General features: G+C 43.3%; 1 protein-coding gene across 9 annotated transcripts in view; it reads left to right on the forward strand.

Moving 5' to 3' along the window:
* The window catches only part of PPARG (peroxisome proliferator activated receptor gamma), a 134,204-nt gene that overhangs the window by 113,427 nt on the left and 1,168 nt on the right, over nucleotides 1-19,609 (forward strand). For all 9 annotated transcript variants that reach the window (XM_047781081.1, XM_047781119.1, XM_047781101.1 and 6 more), the window contains one exon: nucleotides 2,795-3,245. In XM_047781081.1, the coding sequence (XP_047637037.1) occupies nucleotides 2,795-3,245 (451 nt within the window). The remainder of the gene's footprint in view (nucleotides 1-2,794; nucleotides 3,246-19,609) is intronic.

Below are 19,609 nucleotides of genomic sequence, written 5' to 3' on the forward strand. Positions count from 1 at the left end.
CTGACAGGATCTATGCAGACTTCAAAATGCCATGAAAATAGTATAATCAGCTCAGATGAGGTAAAGCCAAAATTAAAAAAAAAAAAAAACACCTGGGATTAATTTGCATGTCAATACTCAGACTTCTCTACCAGATCACAGTTTTGAAATGCCCAAGGGATTTTTTTTTTTTTTTTAAGAAAGAAAAAAACTGAAATGGTTTGGCATGACGGTGGGGCAGCTGATTCCTTTCTCTGTCCTTGAGTGTTTACGGCCAGGAAATCCTGACCAACGTGGATTGCCAAGGGGTTAAAGTCACATTGTTGTTAAATTGGGAGAGAAAATTAGCAGGATTCTGTGCCCTCTGTTCAACTATCACAGAGTTTCAAAAACAGGAACCTGGGGCTTTATATGAGGGGACAGGGGAAGTCGAGGGGAAGAGTCAGAGGGTGGTTTATCAGGGCACAGTTCCAGATAAATTGCTTACATGGCGGTGGAAGAATGTTGTGCATACACTCTGTGCCAAGAAGCCAAGTGGTTGAGCAGAAGCTCATCCAAGAGTTCAAGTGGGCAGATCAAGTTACCATCTTTCTATATGTGAAGAAGAGGTGGTTTTGTATTCATGTTATTGCTCCTCGTACGTGTGCAGGTGGACTCTGCAGGTACCATCAGATGTTCATGGCAGTAAGGAAAGCCAAGCTCTCATTAACTCTCATGAGCTGTCATTAAAGTTTACCAAACTCCTGGAGGACAGAAACCCCCTTCCCTAGGTTCTGTAAAAGCTCATTTTTCTCTGTTTAGAATCTAGCATTCTAGGGAAACTGATGTTAACTGACTATCCTCTCTGTCCTATTTTGCCTTTCCCATTAATATCAATCTGAATTGCAGGGGAGGAGAGGCAAAATGCCCCCAACAGTTAGCACTATTTGCTCCTGGTTGACTTGAAAAATTAGCTAGAGCCACCAGGCCAGCTGACTCTGAGTTCTCATATCTGCCCTCCTTTATGGTTTGCTACAATGCAATCGAAGTGGATTTTTTGGTTTGAAAAAGTAGCAGTTTCTGGAATGATTCCACTAAATGGTGTTGAAACAACAGGCAAGTTTGGAAATCTACTCAGCATCTAAAACCCGTTAGAATTTCCTTCAGTGTGATTGCCTTCAGTGTAGAATAGATTTACTATCTGGGTGAAGCTCATAGACTCATACAGAGATTAATAGAATCTCTGAACCAGCGGATCTTGAAGCTGCTGCTCTGGCACCCGTCACATCAGCTTCCTCTTGCCAACAAGGAGAGAATTCTCAGCATCCCTTCTCAAAAGAAACTTTATTTTTAGTATGTCAGCGACTTCTTGTTCAGCTTACATGGATGTGTGCGTGCACACTCACAGATCCACATGCATACCACACACACACACACACACCAACAGACACTGTTTCTGAGAAATGCAACTAGCATATCCTCAGAAGAAGAGATGGAAATCTCCAGTTCAGCCCACTCCCCGCAGGTGAGATGTTTGAGGCCTAAGAAAGGTAAAGGACTTCTCTAAAGTCATGTCATTAGCTGCAGAGCCAAGGCTAGAACCCCAGTGCCCTCAACTCTTACTCCACTGCTTCCAAGTAAGTCCTTACGGGACTCAGATTGGGGGGTAGCTCCTTACAGAGGTCAGTATGTCCACTGCATGTATGCACTGCTGCTGCCTGTCATTCACAAACCTTTGGTTAATTCTATACAAGGAAATGAAAGAGAAAGAGCATTTCATCAAAAACTTTTGCTTTTGAAAGCAGCCTGTTGGAAACCTGAGTAGCTGATAAATGCATTTAATTGATTCTTGATCCCCTCAGGACAGATAGTTTGAAAAAATATGTTCAAACCATTTTTTAATTTGCCACTTTTGCAGCATTTACCCACAGGCCTTATACAGCTGCTCTTTCTGAAACAGATTGCTTCCAGAGCATTAAAAGAAAGAAAGAAAAGAAAAGAAATAGACATTTTCTTGGCTCAATATTTTTAATCTGTTTTCAGACAGATCTTTTTTATATAGTTAAGTATATTTTACATGCACACTGTTTCATTTGAACACTGAGTAGATTTAATCTAAAACTGCAGGATTGCTTTATGTTCCAGGGGGTCTGTTCAACCTTGAGTTGCAGAAATTTTTTTTATTGAAAGAAGGTTAAAAACATGTCCCATTGAAGGCCAAAATAAACGTAGATTTTGTATCGTTTTAAAAATCGACACCAAAGACCCTGCACGCGCACACACACACACACACACACGCACGCACACACAGGAGCTATTAGCCAGTCACAGATGAAATGTTACAGTATAAGCTGAAGGAAAAGAAGGCCAAAATGGGTAAAATATGTTTGGTCCCAGAAGACAGTTTGGAGAATTAATCAAGACATAAGAGTATTTTCTCATTATGAAGTATTTTTGACATTAAAGATTTTTAGTTAGCAAAGCAAATGTGTATAAAGAAATTGGGTTGGGTTGACTGGGAATTAGAAATCTCTGACTCAGGAGTTCCTGTCACGGCTCAGTGGTTAACGAATCCGATTGGGGACCTTGAGGTTGCGGGTTCAATCCCTGGCCTTGCTCAGTGGTTAAAGACCCGGCGTTGCCATGAGCTGTGGTGTAGGTCTCAGACAGGCTCGGATCCCCCGTTGCTGTGGCTCTGGCGTAGGCCGGTGGCTACAGCTCCAATTAGACCCCTAGCCTGGGAACCTCCATATGCCATGAGTGCAGCCCTAGAAAAAACAAAAGAAAAAGAAAAGAAATCTCTAATTCAGCCACTTTCTCTCATTTTTCTTTGCAGCCCTTTGTCATCTATGACATGAATTCCTTAATGATGGGAGAAGATAAAATCAAGTTCAAACACATCACCCCCCTGCAAGAGCAGAGCAAAGAGGTGGCCATTCGCATCTTTCAGGGGTGTCAGTTTCGCTCCGTGGAGGCCGTGCAGGAGATCACAGAGTATGCCAAGAACATCCCTGGGTTTGTAAACCTTGACCTGAATGACCAAGTAACTCTCCTAAAGTATGGCGTCCACGAGATCATTTACACCATGCTGGCCTCCTTGATGAATAAAGACGGGGTCCTCATCTCCGAGGGCCAAGGATTCATGACAAGGGAGTTTCTCAAGAGCCTGAGAAAGCCCTTTGGTGACTTTATGGAGCCCAAGTTCGAGTTTGCTGTGAAGTTCAACGCACTGGAATTAGATGACAGCGACCTGGCGATATTTATAGCTGTCATTATTCTCAGTGGAGGTGAGCTGCTTCTTTGCCTCTTCCATGAAAGAGAGTAAGGTGGTGGCGGGCTGGCTAAAAGAATTCTGACCTTCTTTCATGTTAGGCTGCATTCCTTTTCTCTCTGTGTTTACTGCCCTCTTCATATGGAAAATGCTAATGACCTAATCCCATGGGAGTGTCACTTCACGTGTGACACACTGAGAAGGAATGTCATGGTCTTGCCGTAACTCCAGCTCTTTTCTTTTATCTTTCCGAACATTTATTCTAGTCCAGTCCAAACGTGGAAGACAGATGCCCTCTTCTCCTTTTTCTTTCTTTTATTCTGGTCTTTTTGCTCTCCTTTCTAGAAGGCCAATCCAATCTTCATTTAAGTGGTGACATACAACTTTGTAAGATGATCCCCACTTGGCCTAGAGAAGGCACGGCTCTGTGTTTGTGGTCAGATTCTGCTCCGGTCCCACCCCACCGTCAAGGGGTTGTTACTTTGAATTGGTTTCCTGGTATCAGGAATCAAGAAATAACATATCTGCTGACCTCCACCTCCTGTCCCGCATGGAGTCCTCTGATGGCTTCCCTTAAAGTGCCTTTGTGAGGTCGTTGGTGTGATTCAGAGTGTAGGCTGAAGCAATGAACATCCAGCAGGGAAATAAATAGAGTTATTTAGCCATTCATTGTACTTTTGGCCTTGCAAGTACATGATCTAACTAACCAACTCTGCAGGCCAGGTTTTATACTAAATGCTACTTTCATTGGCCTCTCACATGTTTCCAGCTTGAGTAGGAGAAAGTTTTACTGTCATCTGTCTATATAAAAATTGTTTTCCAGTGACCGGTTTTCGTTACTGTAATGGATGGACTTCGGGTGAGCTTTTTGTGTGCACTCTGCAGAAACCCTCTGTGCATGAAAGCTGATGGCGGGTGGGGGGCAGTGGTCCTAGAGATGTGAGCTGTGTGCCCCTAGGCAGCCTGTTACAAAGATCATGGTCCACTGTGTAGCCCTTTGTTGTCCAGTGACTTGAGAGCAGAATGCTTCCTGAAATCAGGTGCACAGGGTATTAGTCATGATAATAGTGGCAGACACTTAAGTACTTACTGTACACCAGGAAGTATTCTAACCACTGTTTGCACATTCATATAAGTCTCACAACCCCAATGAGATAAATACCGTTTTGCAAGCAAGGAAAGCAAAGCACTGAAAGGTTCAGCCACTTGCCCATGGTTACCCGGCCAGCAAAAGATGGAGCCAGGATGACGGACTGAGCAGTCTGACTCCTGGGTCTGTGCTCATACCACCTGTTACACAACTAGGGTGCAAACAGATAACCACATGGCGCAGGTTAACGCTGAAGCCACAAGCCCTCTTTTGTGTTGTTTGATATAACAAAAATATACCATCCAACATGTTTTGCTATCTTGACATAATCTACTTCTTAAACAAATTAACCCTTGATCCTCTGAGATCTGTGACTAGTTCAGCAAAGAATGATATTCCATTTTATTTGAGGTCCATTGGGAGAAAAATATTAAATTTTGGAAAACTAGATTAGAAGACAAGTTGGAACTAACTAGCTAATATTTTGCGGCAATTTAATTTTTAATGAAAAATGGAAATATAATTATTAACATTTGATATATTTCTAAGACTTTTTCCTAATCATACTACGTATACTATGTTTATATTACTTTTTCATTTAACCATTTTCCCATGTCATTAATACTCTATTAATATTTTATTAATTTTTTAAAATAGGAGTAATACATGGTCATTTTATAATTCAGAGTACAGAAAGGTGTAAGTGAAAAGTAAAGCTCTCTGTCCTCAGAATAAAATAGGATTGTAGTTTCCGTTGTGGCTCAGTGGGTTTTGAACCCAGCTAGTATCCATGAGGATGTAGCTTTGATCCCTGGCCTCACTCAGAGGGTTAAGAATCCAGTGTTGCCATGAGCTGTGGTTTAGATCACAGATGTGGCTCAGATCTGGTGTTGCTGTGGCTGTGGTGTAGGCGGTAGCTGCAGCTCTCATTTAACCTCTAGCCTGGGAACTTTTGTACATGCAGTTCTAAAAAACCAAAAAAAGAAAAAGAATAAAATAGGATTAACAAAGTCCTATTTCTCCTATCAAAAACTTCTGTGTGTGCTAGCATATGGATATATAGATATATAGTACCATTTTTAATGACTGTAAAGTAATTCCTTTTTATAACAAGCCATTACATACTCAATTATCTCCCAATTTGTGTTTAAGTTGCGTATAATTTGTTATAAAAACCTATAGAGAAGAGTATAAAAGATGATGGAAAATGTGTTCTAAATTTCACTGCAGTGATTCTTCTTAGGTGTAATATTTCTGTTAACATTTCAGATTATTTTCTCAAACTTTGAATTACTGGTAGTGGAATTGCTGGGTAAATAGCTATGAGCATTTTTAAGACTTTTGCTTCATTATTACCATAAAGTTTGTACTAATTTATATTCCTACCCCAGATACTGAAGGAGGCATTTGAAATAAGCAATTCAAAGAGGCTTACTTTCAGGAGTTTCCTGACAGCCTAACCGTTTAGAACTCAGCATTGTCATTGCTGTGGCTCTGGTTACTGCTGTGGTGCAGTTTCAATCCCTGGCCCAGGAACTTTGAGTCCCATGGGCACAGTCAAAAAAAAGAAAAAATGGCGTAACTCAGAGATACCGTGAGTTTGTTTCCAGGCTACCACAGTAAAACAAATATTGCAATTAAAAAAAAAAAAAAAGCTTAGTTTTTATCTAGGAAAGGCCTAGACAAGAAATAGTCTTGATAGTACAGGGTTTTTGGAGCTGAGCAATGCTGTTTTATGGACACATAAGACAACAGTGTGATTTCATCTAGAAAAATGCCATTTACTGCCCATAAGCTAGGTTATTTAAAAATCAGTGAGGCCTTCAGTTAGGCCTTTAAAATTTTTATTAATTGGTCAAAAATAGTCCTGTGACAAAGTTGATTCAATTTAGTAGATGTTGCAAGGTTTAGGCTTTCAATTATTAAAATTAAAAATGATATCTGGGGAGTTCCCGACATGGCTCAGCGGTAACAAACCTGACTAGTATCCATGAGGATGTGGGTTTAATCCCTGGCCTCACTTAGTGGGTTAAGGATCCAGCATTGCTGTGGCTGTGGTGTAGGCGGCAGCTGCAGCTCTGATTTAACCTCCACCCTGGGAACTTCCATATGCCACAGGAACAGCCCTAATTTAAGATTTTTTAAAAAAAGATAAATTAAAAATAAAAGTGGTATCATTTAAATGTAGACGCTATATAAATAAGTTCCTTTATAGTTTTCCAGACTGTCTTCACAGTAGCCAATATCCAGATCTCATAGGATCCTCACAAGGATGAAAGAAATCTGAAGGTAGCTGCCAGCCATCCATTCTTTAAAAATCTTGTATCTGTGGTTATAATGAAAAGAAAACCGTGTGAATAATTTTGGACTTCCTTTAAAAAAAAAAAAATTTGAATTTACCATTGTCCAGTTCCCATATCACAAAAGGCAAATCCTTCCTTCATCAGTTTGCTTTTGCAGATGAAGTCAACCTCTGGGCACTAGATAAGAATGAATAAACTGGACCCTGTGTTTGTTCAACACCCAGGAATTTGATTCCCTTCTTTACTCAGAGAAACTGGTTGAGTTGTGGCCAGAGAAAGAACTGCCCCAAAGACTGGATTCCAGTGGGATCAGAATCCCAGGCATCTGTAGATGGTAAAACCAACATTCTAGATTGCGGTTCATTAGAATACAACATATCTTTTCTCAATTAGTTTTAACTTTTTCCCTGGGTTTTCCAGAAAGGGAAAATGTTCCTGTAAGTGAGAAGCTTCAATACAGTAAACAAATTTCTGATCCCACCTAATCTTAACAGGAGGGGTTATTTTCTCCCGTACCATTTACTCTGAAGTCTGCAGGTAGCTTTTGTGATTTCGGAAAGAAGTGCTGTTGGCAGGGATCCTGTTGACCTCCCCCTGAGCTGGCCTGAGAATCACAGAGGAGCTTAGTTCAGTCAATGCTATGACCCTCCACTGATGGAGAAATGGGGATATGGGCATTATGTAAGAGGGGGTGGTAAGGAATTGGGGAGATTAAGGGCAGGAGATCCCTGGAAGACCCAAAGGGGATGTTTTTGGGCGGGGGCGGGAATGAAAGTGCCTGATTTGACCCAGCTCGGTATTTGCTGAGGAAACCGGAGTTGCTTTAATCAGATCACTTCATCAGCTTCCCTCCTAGAAACTGCTGATGCCATGAGATTTGGTCCTTAGACTGCTGTGAGCTCCAGCATCTCCTCTTCATTTAGCTCTCAACCCAAGCTCCCTGAGGAAGATGAGTGAGTTCTTCTCCAGGCTTTCAACCCCCCTCTCTCACTCTTTCTCTCCTGAGCTTTAGGCAAGAAGAAGGAGAGGAAAAAGAACAGTCCAGAAGCAAAAGACAGCACTTTGTCCCCTTCCTTTCTTTCATTAGCTCCTGACAATTCTCCTGTATCTTTATCCTCATTCCATAGAAAGAGAAGAGAGGGTCATAGGCTTAAGTGATCTAAGATCTGACACCAGGTGAAGAGTGGAAGTAGGGGTGTCCTGTCACCTCCCAGTGACCCATTTGCCGTAAGCCTGGCCCTCTGCCACCTGGCAAGCGGATGTGGTCAGCTCCCTCATTGTGTGGTGGCCAAAACCTGAACTCCCTTCACTGCTCCCAATAGTCTGGGCCCAGAGTCCAGCAGTGCTGCGTCCTCAGCAGCCATGATAAGGGAAGCACTCCCCCTGCCCCTCTAGTCTCACCGCCTGGATGGCTGGCGTCAAGAGTAATAAAACTGCCTCCAGCAAGGGCATCTTTGCAACTGGCGCCACAGCATCATGCCAGCCACACCAGCAAACTCCCCAGCCCTACCAGTAACCAAGGCCAAGTGGAAAGCTCAGTAAAGCTGACAAGCCCCAGGACGCTCCACTGGACACTTTGCCCCCTTGGGCGTTTGCTTTTTTGGTGGAGAAAAGCCAAAGAGAGTTCCAGCTGGAACTCTGAAGCAGGAAAAAGCTCTTTTTGTTAATTCAAAACAGTTTGGAATCCATTACAGTTCTTCCCAAACTTCCAAGATATGGGGGAGGAAATTCACAGGGTTTTACAATATATTTCTCGAGGCAGATTGTCATCGCCATCCTAATGACAGAGAAGCTGTAAATATTGGTGCAGCAGCCACAGATGGCAAGTCACCCAGCCTCCTCATTTACCCTCTTGGGTCTGGCGTGGTTATGAGAACCACCTAGAGAGCAGCTCCTCTTGTTTCCAGCAATCCCAGCTTGTTCTTGCTCTGTGAGGCAGTTTTGGACGGCCGCTCTTGGAGCAAGCGTGTGCGTTTTTGCCGTCAAGTGGGCAGGAGAATAGGGCCCAAGAGGGGGAATTGTTCATAGCTGTACATTTGCAGATCAAGGAAGAGCTGATCTTCTTTGACAGCTGGATAACCTTTAGACCTCTCAGGTCAGTGACCCCGAGCTCTCTTTCTGTCCCTTGGTTGTGACGGTATACATGTATGGGTATATACTTTTTAATTTGTTGGAATTAGAATCAAAGCATAGCACCTGGCCCAGAATGAGTACTTAATAAATGCTTTTTGAATGAATAGCAATCAATAATAATAATAATAATAATAGCAGCTGCCATTTATTGAATACTTCACTGGGAGCCAGAATATATGCAAAGCATTTTCCGTATAATCAGAATCTTTAATTTTTCCTTCAGCTCTAGAAAATCTCTCATGATCCCCGTTTTATAGATGGAGAAAACAAGCGTAGAGAGTTTGCAAGGTCACAGAGTTGCTAATCAGGCCAAGGTCAGACCCAAACTCTGACCTTGAAACTGATGCCTTTATAACTGCTACTGCCTTGTGTGTATGAAGCTGTGGAAGCACTCTAGTTTCTTACTTGGTCTTGGAGTTCTTGGCAGTTATCAGAAACTACCTATTTCCATATAGCCTCCAAATATTTTAATCAAGAATGTCCAGTTATAATCCTGCTATCACTTGCTACTGTCCAAAGCCTTGCTTGAGACACCATTTTTTTACCTGACTGCCTAACAGAATTACACCCCAGGTTTGAAAACTGCTCTGAGAAGGATAGAGCCCAGTGTTAACACCGAGACTAGGGCTGTGTTCTTAACTTTGTTCAGGTAGCCACTGCCCCGTTCGCAGAGCTCCCCCCAAAAATTGAGGATAATTGACGATAAATCTAAGTAGATAGGTCCCAGCTTAATCAGATACCATCTTATAGCAGGTTCTAATAGAGATAAGTGGTCGCAAGAAAATGTATGAGAGAAATTTTAAATTGTTAATATATCCTCCAGTAATTGCCGGCAGAGACAATCCCAACGTCACTCCCTCTGTACATTGTACACGAACGTCTCAATGTCCAGCTCACAGAGCACTGAGGACCTGCAGGCACGGCGCTTGAGTGTCTCTCTCCTCCCCATCCCTAATTCCCATCCAAATCTTGAGAGTGTTGCCAGCTCATGGGCAATCCTCCCATTTTGCTGCTTCCTACAAGATAGAGTGGACAGCACAGCTCTCTCTCCCGTGAAACAGAAGGCAGAAGGCGAGAGCAGAGGGGCCTGTGCTTTTCTCAAGGAAGCCCCAGCTCAGGGGCCTCCGGTTCCCCACAGCCCAGGGGCCGCTCCCCTTCTTCCTTGTCTGTTGGCACCATCTTTACTAGTTAACTGGGAGGAAACAAAACCAGAAATAGTTTCAAACCTAGGTATTAAAAATACTGTGAGGAACAACAGGCCAACTTTCTTCCACGTTCCTGTCCCATTCAGCATTCTGCTACCTTGTCGGGGCAGCTTTTTCGGACAAGACTTAGGCTGGTACCTAAGTGGTAGAAGTTGTTTTCGTGATGGTTCTCATGATATTGAGAATAAACACAGACATCTGATTCCTCATGTGATGGAGCCTGGGGACAGCCAAGGGGTGTTGATCACGGGGTTCAGATCCCTCATCTGGGCCATAATTGTGTCAGAGGATAATTGCCTTCATTTATTCATTGAAAAATATTTAAGGGGCACCTACACTGTGTCCACATAGTGCGTGATGCTCTTTTCCTACTGTTGTGCCCTTCCGTCTTTGCTGCCACTTTGTGACTGGCGGGCAGCCCCTGTCAGATGCCAGGGATAGCTTTGAGTCATGACTCATTGTGGGTTATCTAGAAATGTCCCATTCGTGCACTCTTCTCATAACCTTGTGGGCTTGGTTTAGACAGAAGCAGGTATATTTATGAGTTCTCAACTGGGACCCAAATTCTAAAAACCAGAGAGCTGGGGGTGGGGGTGGGTAGGGGGAAGAGAAACACACTAGAATCATCTAAGAAACTTAAAATAGATACACACGCGAACACACAGAGGCTTTTGTCACTTGCAGAACATAAAAGCATCTTTCTCTGTGACTGCCTCAGAGATAAACTCCCCCTCCCCCGGGGGCCCCGAAGCCTGGGACCATCTATGGAGTGTGCAGGCTGCCCTCCTTGACCTCAGAGGTGCAGGATTGAAAGCCAAACTGCTGAGTCATTCCTGTGCCCCCACCGCCTGTCTTGGAAGAGGTTCAGTCAGCCAGTTGGCGGGCCGCTTTGGGGAGCACTTTATCATTTTGGGTTCTCACAATGTGTGTTTAAACTCTGGGTGACCCCAGGACGACTTCCAGACGGGCACGACCCACCCAATGTTCAGACAGATCCTCTGCGAGTGAGGAAGAGTGAAACCCAAAGGCCAGCCCAGGTGGAGGCAGTGGCGGGTGAGCCACTGCCAGGGAGGGCGCCTTCCCTTCCCGGGCTCCCCCATCAGGGGACCGGGAGCGGCAGGGTGCGCCCGTGGACCCAGCGACCTGTCCCCAAACCCCCATCCCTCCACTTACTAGACTGTGATCTCCGGCAATTATTTCCCTCCCTGAGCTTTAATTGCCTTATCAGTGCCCTAAGTAAATGAAATAACATGACATGAAGCCTCTGGCACAAGGCCTGGGACAAGTTAAGCACACAATCAATGCTAATTTTCCCTTTTCTCCTGTAGATAGAACTTGAAGTAGCCCCACACAGTCTTGCTGGTCAGATTGCTTAAAATTTCACCAAATGGTCATTCTTAAAAATCTCTCAGTACCATAGAAATACCCCTGGGGTGATAACAGCTAATCCCTTTATCAGTTCTCACTTTTAAGGAGATTAGTTGTGGATTGGGAACAAAACCCCCAGGGAGAGCAACACGATACCAGAGGAGGAGAGAGGGGAGAACTGGAGACCAGAACTGGGGGGACCTTGAGGGGTTTTCCCACTCCAGCGTTCTATAACATGTGGGGGGACATGTGTATTGAGGGGTCATACTTAGAGAAAGGCATGGAGAAGGGGAGAGTTGCAGGAACCAAATCCAAATCCGTGGCCACCTGTCATTTTGGGTTCCCTGTTGGCTTCCTGTGGTTTATTGTTGGCGTTTCTAGAGGCTGAGGAAACAAGGAAGAGGCATTGGCTTTGGAGCACATATGTGTGAGGCTTGATGGGAAAGAAGAAATCTTTCTCCTCCAGATTTCCACTCTAGCCTGGTTCCTCTGCCTCCTGCCCACCCCCACTCCCAGTCCTGATCAGAACTGGTGTGGACACAGAAGGAGCAGAAACGGATCAGCATTGGAGTTCCCACTGTGGTACAGCGGAAACGAATCCGCCTAGGAACCGTGAGGTTGTGAGTTTGATCCCTGGCCTCGCTCAGTGGCTTAAGGATCTGATGTTGCTATGGCTGTGGTGTGGGCCAGTGGCTACAGCTCCGATTTAACCCCCAGCCTGGGAACCTCCATATGCCTCAAGTGCAGCACTAAAAACAAAAAAAGGAAAAAACGAAACAGAAATGGATCAGCATGCCTCGGCTTGAGGGGAGCCCACCACTCCCCTGGCCTAGGCATAGAAGGGGGCAAAGCTTCACCTGAGTGACTTCGAATGACCAGAACTAGGGGACCCAAACCAAAGGAGGGGAAAGACAGGACCTCCCAGGAATGGAACAGAAGCCTCCAGTCCCATTTCCATTCTGAAAGAGCTGGAAATAGAACAGGGCCCATGCTCCATTCACCGCGGGTATCTCCAAGAGATGAAAAGAGCTTTGAACACAGCAGAGAAGAAAGTGCTGCCCACCTGGTTACCATCTGGTTACCTTTGTGGTCTGTGCTGCGGTTGGGGAGGTGGATTTTGGAGGCAGGAGTTGAGCGTTTGAGATGAGCAGACTTGGTGTGCAATTGCTACTTCATAGGCAGATGAAAGAAAATATGGCTTAGGCTGGGTTTCATTGTAGTGGTCATCTCCATCTACCATCCCAGCCAGATCGTCTGTGTTATTGCTGTGAGGGAGGTTGTCATCTGGACACACGTTTATCGACTGCTTAGCAGGGGTATGTTAACGTGAACCATGTCCAAGGGAAGGACCCCACCAGTAACATGTGCAGTCACAGTAGGATGTGCTCATCACAGATGATCTTTATCTGTTCTGTACAAGATCTCTGTTCTGTTGTTCTCTTTCCCTGTGAGCAGCGATCAACCACATTGCTCCCCAGATCACCCATTGCTCAGACTTCTAACGAATTTAGGCTGGTCTTGCCAGGATTCCTAACACCAGATCCCCAGCAAGATGCAGTCCCAGAAGTGGAAAGGGATAAACATCCAGAAGGCAGAGAGGAGAAGAAGGAAGAAGTTAAGGGGAAAAGAATAGAAAAGATACAAAGAAGTCTCAGGAGCCTCAGAGAAATGAGAGGAGAAAGGTAGGAAGGAAAAGAGGCACCGGGGTTGTACTGTCCCACTTTTACAAATAGAAATAACTGACTTCCCATGTGTCAGACACTGCTCCAAGCACTTTCCATTTAGTAACTCATTCCATCCTCTCAGCAGCACTGCGAGCTGGATTACTGCTATGTCTCCATCTGTTAAATGAGGAAACCAACTTAAAGAAAGGTTAAGGAACTTGCCCGAGATCATGCATAATCTCAGGTTGAGATTCCAGCTGCTTCTCACAGCACCAGTCACATTTGCTCTCGGTTTCCCGTTAGAATCACCTGGAAGCTTTTAGGAACGTTGTCCATGGCCCAGGCCAAGGCAGTCAGAATCTCTAGAGATGGGACTCAGGTAGGAGTCTGCATGTGTTTCATTTCCCCAGATGATTTCAATGTGGAGCCCACATTGAGAATCACTGCACATGATTCAGATTTAAATACAGAAAGAATGCATGTGAACCATTCTTATGTTATTTTCTCTTAAAGGTAGAATGGTGGTAGGGAATTGCTTCAGGCTACAGCATAGTTTACCAAAGACATACTTGGCCGAGTTCAGAGTTTTGCCTAATGCTTACCATGATTCTGATGGTTAGATTGGAAAAGTACCGCAGAACCCTTAGTACCATCTCTAAGGAAGAAGTGGATTTGGGCACTGGGGTCTCTTGGTTTTGTTGGAGTTCTTAAACAGTCTTGCTTATGTACCTTCAACTGCAAGAGTGACAACTTGCCCAAACCCCCAGGTGTGTGTCTGCATCAGGATTCATTTTCTCATGAATCTGAGAATCTCCTAAATTTCTACTCTTACCATTTACAGCTCAAAACCCTCCCATGCCCCAGCTGCACACATCACCCCACTCCTGTTTATACGTCTCACCCTATCCCTGGGGAAACTGTCTCTCTGCTCAGAGACAGGAAATCGTAATATATTACATAGCTCTTTACCTAACTCCTTCTCACCATGACCTTAGGAGAGAAATAGCATATTGTTGTCTTAAAGATTAAGCCAAAACGCAGAAAAGTTAGATGACTTGTCCAAGTCGCTTGGAAGCAAAGTGGAGGAGAGAGGATCAGGTCTTCAGTTTCCACGTCCATTGCTCGTTTTAGCACATCTGTGAACTCAGGAAGCCATGGTAAAGGAAGTTGGAGAGGAAGAGTAAAAGGAAGGGAAAGGCCAAGTGTGCGCCCTAAGCGGCCCCACTTCCCTTCACTTTTAGCCACCCCCCAACCCCTGCACCAAGACCTTGCATTGACTTGGGAGCATTTTACAGCTGCCCACCTATCAGACTGCTTTTTTCCGAACAGTCCTGTTCAGATTCATCTCCCTCAGAAAGCCAGTAGGAAAAAAACCAGGAACGCCATGCCAGCAGCAACTAGAAGAGGGGCGAAACAGCCCACTTTGCTTTTCCCGCCTTGCCTTCAGGAGACATGGCTTCAGTCATCTGGTTCCCTAACTGAGAAGCCTCCTGAGAAAATCTGGGTGAGGGAGATTCCTGGCCCAGGTGGGCAGATCCTGGGAGGGCCCAGAGAAGTGGAATCTGCTTCAGATAAGCACTTCGTTTCACAGAACCAGATATGGATAAGATGGGAGCTTTGTAGATTTGCCCACAATCAACAGTGCTTCTAATCAGTTCCAGCACTGAGAGAGGGGGACCGGAAAGGTTTCTTTCCCAATTCTTTGCAGCCTGGGGAGTAAGGAGCCAGTAATTGACTCCAGCTTCCTCGAGTGTTGTGTGCTAGAGTATGAGTCAACATGAGTGTTCCCAAAAGGACTTTCTAGGCAACCGAGGGCCAGTAAAGGGGCTCCCTTGACCCTGATCCTATTCCAGACCTCAACGCTAATCCTCCATAAGGTGCAGGGAGAGGACCTCAGACGGGCCTTCTAAAAACAGTATCTTAGCAGGCACCAGGTTGACGGGAGGGGAAAGGGAAGAGAAAGGACCCAGGATGGCTGGGTGTTTGGGCAGATTTCCATGACACATGTGTGGTACCCAGCTTAGCTCATAAGAGTTCGAGTATGTGCGAAAGGAAAGTGGAAAGAGAAAGACAGGCAGGGGGAGCAAGGAAGGCCTTGTAGCCGAATGGAGGGTGTTAAATGAGGGCAACCTTGACAGATCCCTTTTGCCCTTGACCCTAGGGAGTACTTAAGACCCAAGGAAGCTTTTTTTGTGCTTTTTAAGTAAGGCAGGCATTCTAAGTGTAATGTCTAAGCCTGTTAATACACTTTTCTAATTAGATTTTATTTCCCCAGTTTAATTATGTGAATTATGTAAAGAGAATTACAAATAAGAAGGAGGCTGATGAGTTCCCATAGCAGCTCAGCAGTAATGAACCTAATATCCATGAGGACACGGATTCAACCCTTGGCCTCGCTCCATGGGTTAAGGATCCGGCATTGCCATGAGCTGTGGCGTAGGTCGCAGACGTGGCTCAGATCCCGTGCTGTTATGGCTGTGGCGTAGACTGGCAGCTGCAGCTCCAATTCAAGTCCTGGCCTGGGAGCTTCCATATGCCACGGTGTGGCACTAAAAAAAAATAAAAAATAAAAATGCTGAGAACCTTTGAACTAAGGTCATTAGAGATCATCTTTCTAGTCCAGTCCTTTTCATTTACAGAGGGGAAAACAGGTCCAGAGACCTTAGTCAGTTTGCCCAAGGTCACAGAGCTGGCTAGTAAGAAACCTAAAAGTAGAATAGATGACTTTTCCCCCTCTCCTGGGCTCCGTTTTGCCTTGACTGAGGCTCAGGAAGGGCGAGAGTGGGGCAGATCTGTAAATGATCTAATCCGTCACTAGAGAAAATATAAATCAGTGGTCACAGAATTTCAGTCCTTCAGCCAAACTTCATCTGTCACATCATAAAAAATAAGTTGCCAAAGAGAGGTTTGAAAATCCAAACCAGATCCTTCTCCACTCCTAGAGGGAACCATTCCATTGTCCCACACCTCAGCCAAGTGCCTCCAGCAAGCCCCTTCAGCTGCATGTGAGGGTTTGCTTGTTTGAACTGTCATGATAAATGAGATTTAATAGATTAACATAGTCTCTTCTACAGAGGTTTTGACCCAACAGATGCTGCTCTAGAGGAAGGAGAAAAGGCTGTGAGGATCCAGGGCCCTGGTGACTAGAGAGTTCAGCACAGGGTGTGGGGTCCCAGCCCACGGGGGAGCCATACTGACACCTCAACACAAAGTTCTGCCACTTCATACATTTGCCACCCAGGCCTTTGAAATGTGGCACATCTGTTACAGGGGAAGATTGGCAACTATTAAACCAAAGGCACCAATCCAAGATCTGGTTTCCCTTGAAGCATCAGGGGTTTTCAGTATTGCATAGCAACTGTGAGAAGGGACAGCTCCTCCAGGGATGTCATGCTCCAGGCCAAGACAGCGTCCTTGGTCTCATTTTCAGAGTCTGAGGTTCTGGTTGATGGCTCCAAAATTAAGTGCTTAAATTAAAAAAAAAGAAAGAAAGAAAGAATAGAAAATTTCCTGACGCTAATCAGTGGAACATGTTAGAGAAGTTAGGAGGGGTTGGGGGGTGGGGCACTCAAACCAGAGGTGACTTTCTGTCTGTAACTTTTTTTTTAAAAAGGAAAAAGTTGGGAGTTCCCATTGTGGCTCAGCAGAAATGAATCTGACTAGTAACCATGAGGTTGTGGGTTTGATCCCTGGCCTCACTCAGTGGGTTAAGGATCCGGCATTGCCGTGACCTGCGGTATAGGTCACAGTCGCAGCTTGGATGCAGTGTTGTTGTGGCTGTGGCATAGGCCGGCAGCTGCAGCTCCAATTCAGCCCCTAGCGTGGGAACCTCCATGTACTCGGATGCAGCCCTAAAGGGCAAAAAAAAAAGGAAAAAGTTACAAGCAGGTTTAGAGTTCGGACATAGCATTTGTTAGATACAGGAAAATGCCGTTTCCAGGAGACTTCTTCATTGTGTAGTGATCCTGCCTTTGGACTTGTTCACCAACCAGAAGAATTGTACTTTTCAATCCAGGACTCTTGGCCAGAACACCCTTCTCACTCATGAATTCAGCCAACTGAGGGCTTCCTGTGTTCCCACTGGAGCCACAGAGATGAGCAAGATGCAGTCTCTGCCCTCTGATCCCTCATGGCCAAGTAGGGGAGATAAACAAGAGAATCAGTACCTATAATACAAGGCAGTGAGAGCTAAGAATCAGATTCAGGTTTCAGCTCTGCTGTTTACTAGCAACTGGCAGATCTTGGGCAAGACTTAATGCATTTCTCTAAATCTTCATTTTCCCCTCCTCAGAGCACTCACCTCATGGAGTTATTGTGGAGATTAAATGATATATTCTGTATAAAGCCCTTAGTGCAATTTTTGGGAAATTATAACTGCTCTATAAATTAATCTATTAGTATAGTAGAGTTTGAAGTGTTTAGAAGGTGCTTACAGGGTCTAGAGAAAGGGGATTGGAAGAACAGGGGAGAGAGGGAAGGGATCGATCTCCAGAAAGGCTCCAGGAAGTAATGGCATGGGCTAAATTTTGAAGAGTAGGTTGAAGTCATTCAGTAGGATGGTTGGAGGAAAGGTACGACTGCTTCTGGCAGGAGAAACAGAACCTGCCTAGGCACAGAGTTATGACAGAACATAGGATGTTTTGAGGGACTTGGTATGGAAATAGCTTAATATGGCTGGAGCAAAGGAATAATGATAAATGGAGGCCAGAAGATGAAGGATATTAAAAGGGAAATAAAAACTCCTAAACAGTGCTTTAGTTGACAGCAAACGGAAGAAGAGCTTAAATGAGAAAAGAAGGTAGATAGCCCTCAAGAGCTAAAATTTTGAATCAGTACAAGGTATCAAAAGGGTTCCTAAGTGTTGTACGTAAGCTCTGCACCCCTCTTCCAAGCCTTAATGAAAAAGCCTTATACTTTAATCACAATGCAACAAACTTAGAAAAAAACTTAGAAGTTCCCTGGTGGTCTAGTGGCTAGGACCAGTCCTTTTATTACTACAGCCCAGGTTCAGTATCTGGTCTGGGAACTAAAATTCCCACATCAAACCACTCATGTGACAGGCAAAATAAAAATTAAAAATTAAATTAGAAAAAAAAAACAAAAACAAATACTCAAACTTTCCACTTGGAAATCTAAAAACATGACTCTGTACAACTCTTAGATTAAGAGTGAAATCAAAATAGTAAAATGGACTAGAAAAGAACTATGAGAGTACGATTTACCAAAGCCTATGGGGTAAAATGAAAGTGATATTCAAAGGAAATTTTAGAGCTTTAAACTCATCTATTAGAAAACAAGAATTACTGAAACTAAATGAATTAAGTGTTCAAACCAAGAAATGAGAAAAAGAAAAAAAAAACTAAAAGTTAAAAAATGAATAACTAAATTGAAAACCAAGTGCAATAAAAAAAAGTTGATCACTAAAAGCAAAGTTTCGCTTTTTCAAAAAGCAAAAAATATATAAGCCTTTGGCAAATCAGATTTTTAAGTGAGAATACACAAAAAGCCTTCAGTTAAAGGGAGGTATAAATAAAAATAAAAGGGATTCAGATTCTAGGAGGCTATCTTGTACAAATCCATTCCAATATAAATTACTAAAATTTTACTTTGTAAGTAGTAGAAAGCCTGAATAAATTAAAAGCTATAGGAGGAAAAGTAAAGATACTCAAAGATTTACCACCAGGCTCAAATGGTTCTGCAAATGAATTCCAAAAAAAACCATCAAGGACTAGATCATCACTACATAGAAACAGAAGGAAAACTTCTCAACTCAGTCTATAAGGCTAGTTAATATTTATTACCAAAACAGGCAAAGGATGGCACAAAAGAAGATGACTCCGGACCACTATCACAATTTTAAAAACCCTAAATAAAATATTAGCAAATTAATGCAAGGGTATAAGAAAATCTATTAATATAATTCACTACACTAGCTTAAGATAAAACTATATGGTCAACATTCTAGGTAGAAAAACTTGAAAGCATTTGATGAAATGCAACAACATTCCTAACTAAAATTAAAACCTTTAAAACTCTGGGAGAATCTGGAGAAAAACATATCCACCATACTCTAGTAAATACCATACTTGTGGTAAACCATTAGAAGCATTTCCTTCAAGCTTAGGAATAAAATAAGAATGCTTCCCAGTACTACTACTATTTACCATATTAGCATTATTAGCCAATGCAGTATGGCAAGAAAAAGAAATGAGAACTATAAACACTAGAAAAAAAGAAATAAATAAAACTTATGAACAAAACAAATAATAAAAATACCATTATTTGCAGATATAATTGTCTATCCAAAAAATAATTTTTTAACCCATGATACAAACTATTTGAATTGAGAAGAGTTTAGGAAATTGGAATAGATTCAGTATAATAAAACCTAACTTTTTTCTAAACATCAGCAGGGATACATTAGAAAATGTAATGAAAAAGAAGTATAGAATACTAGAAAGGAAACAAGTAAGAATAAAGAATACTGGAAAGTATTTAAGGAGAAATCTAAAAAGACCTCCATGAAGAAAAAACATCAAAAATTTAAAAGTAATTTAAGCTCACCATTTAAAAGTTCAAATAAGGAAAGTATAAAGAAGAAAGTGAAATCTACCTGC

The sequence above is a fragment of the Phacochoerus africanus genome, chromosome 1 (genome assembly GCF_016906955.1).
Source record: "Phacochoerus africanus isolate WHEZ1 chromosome 1, ROS_Pafr_v1, whole genome shotgun sequence".
Lineage (NCBI taxonomy): Eukaryota > Metazoa > Chordata > Mammalia > Artiodactyla > Suidae > Phacochoerus > Phacochoerus africanus.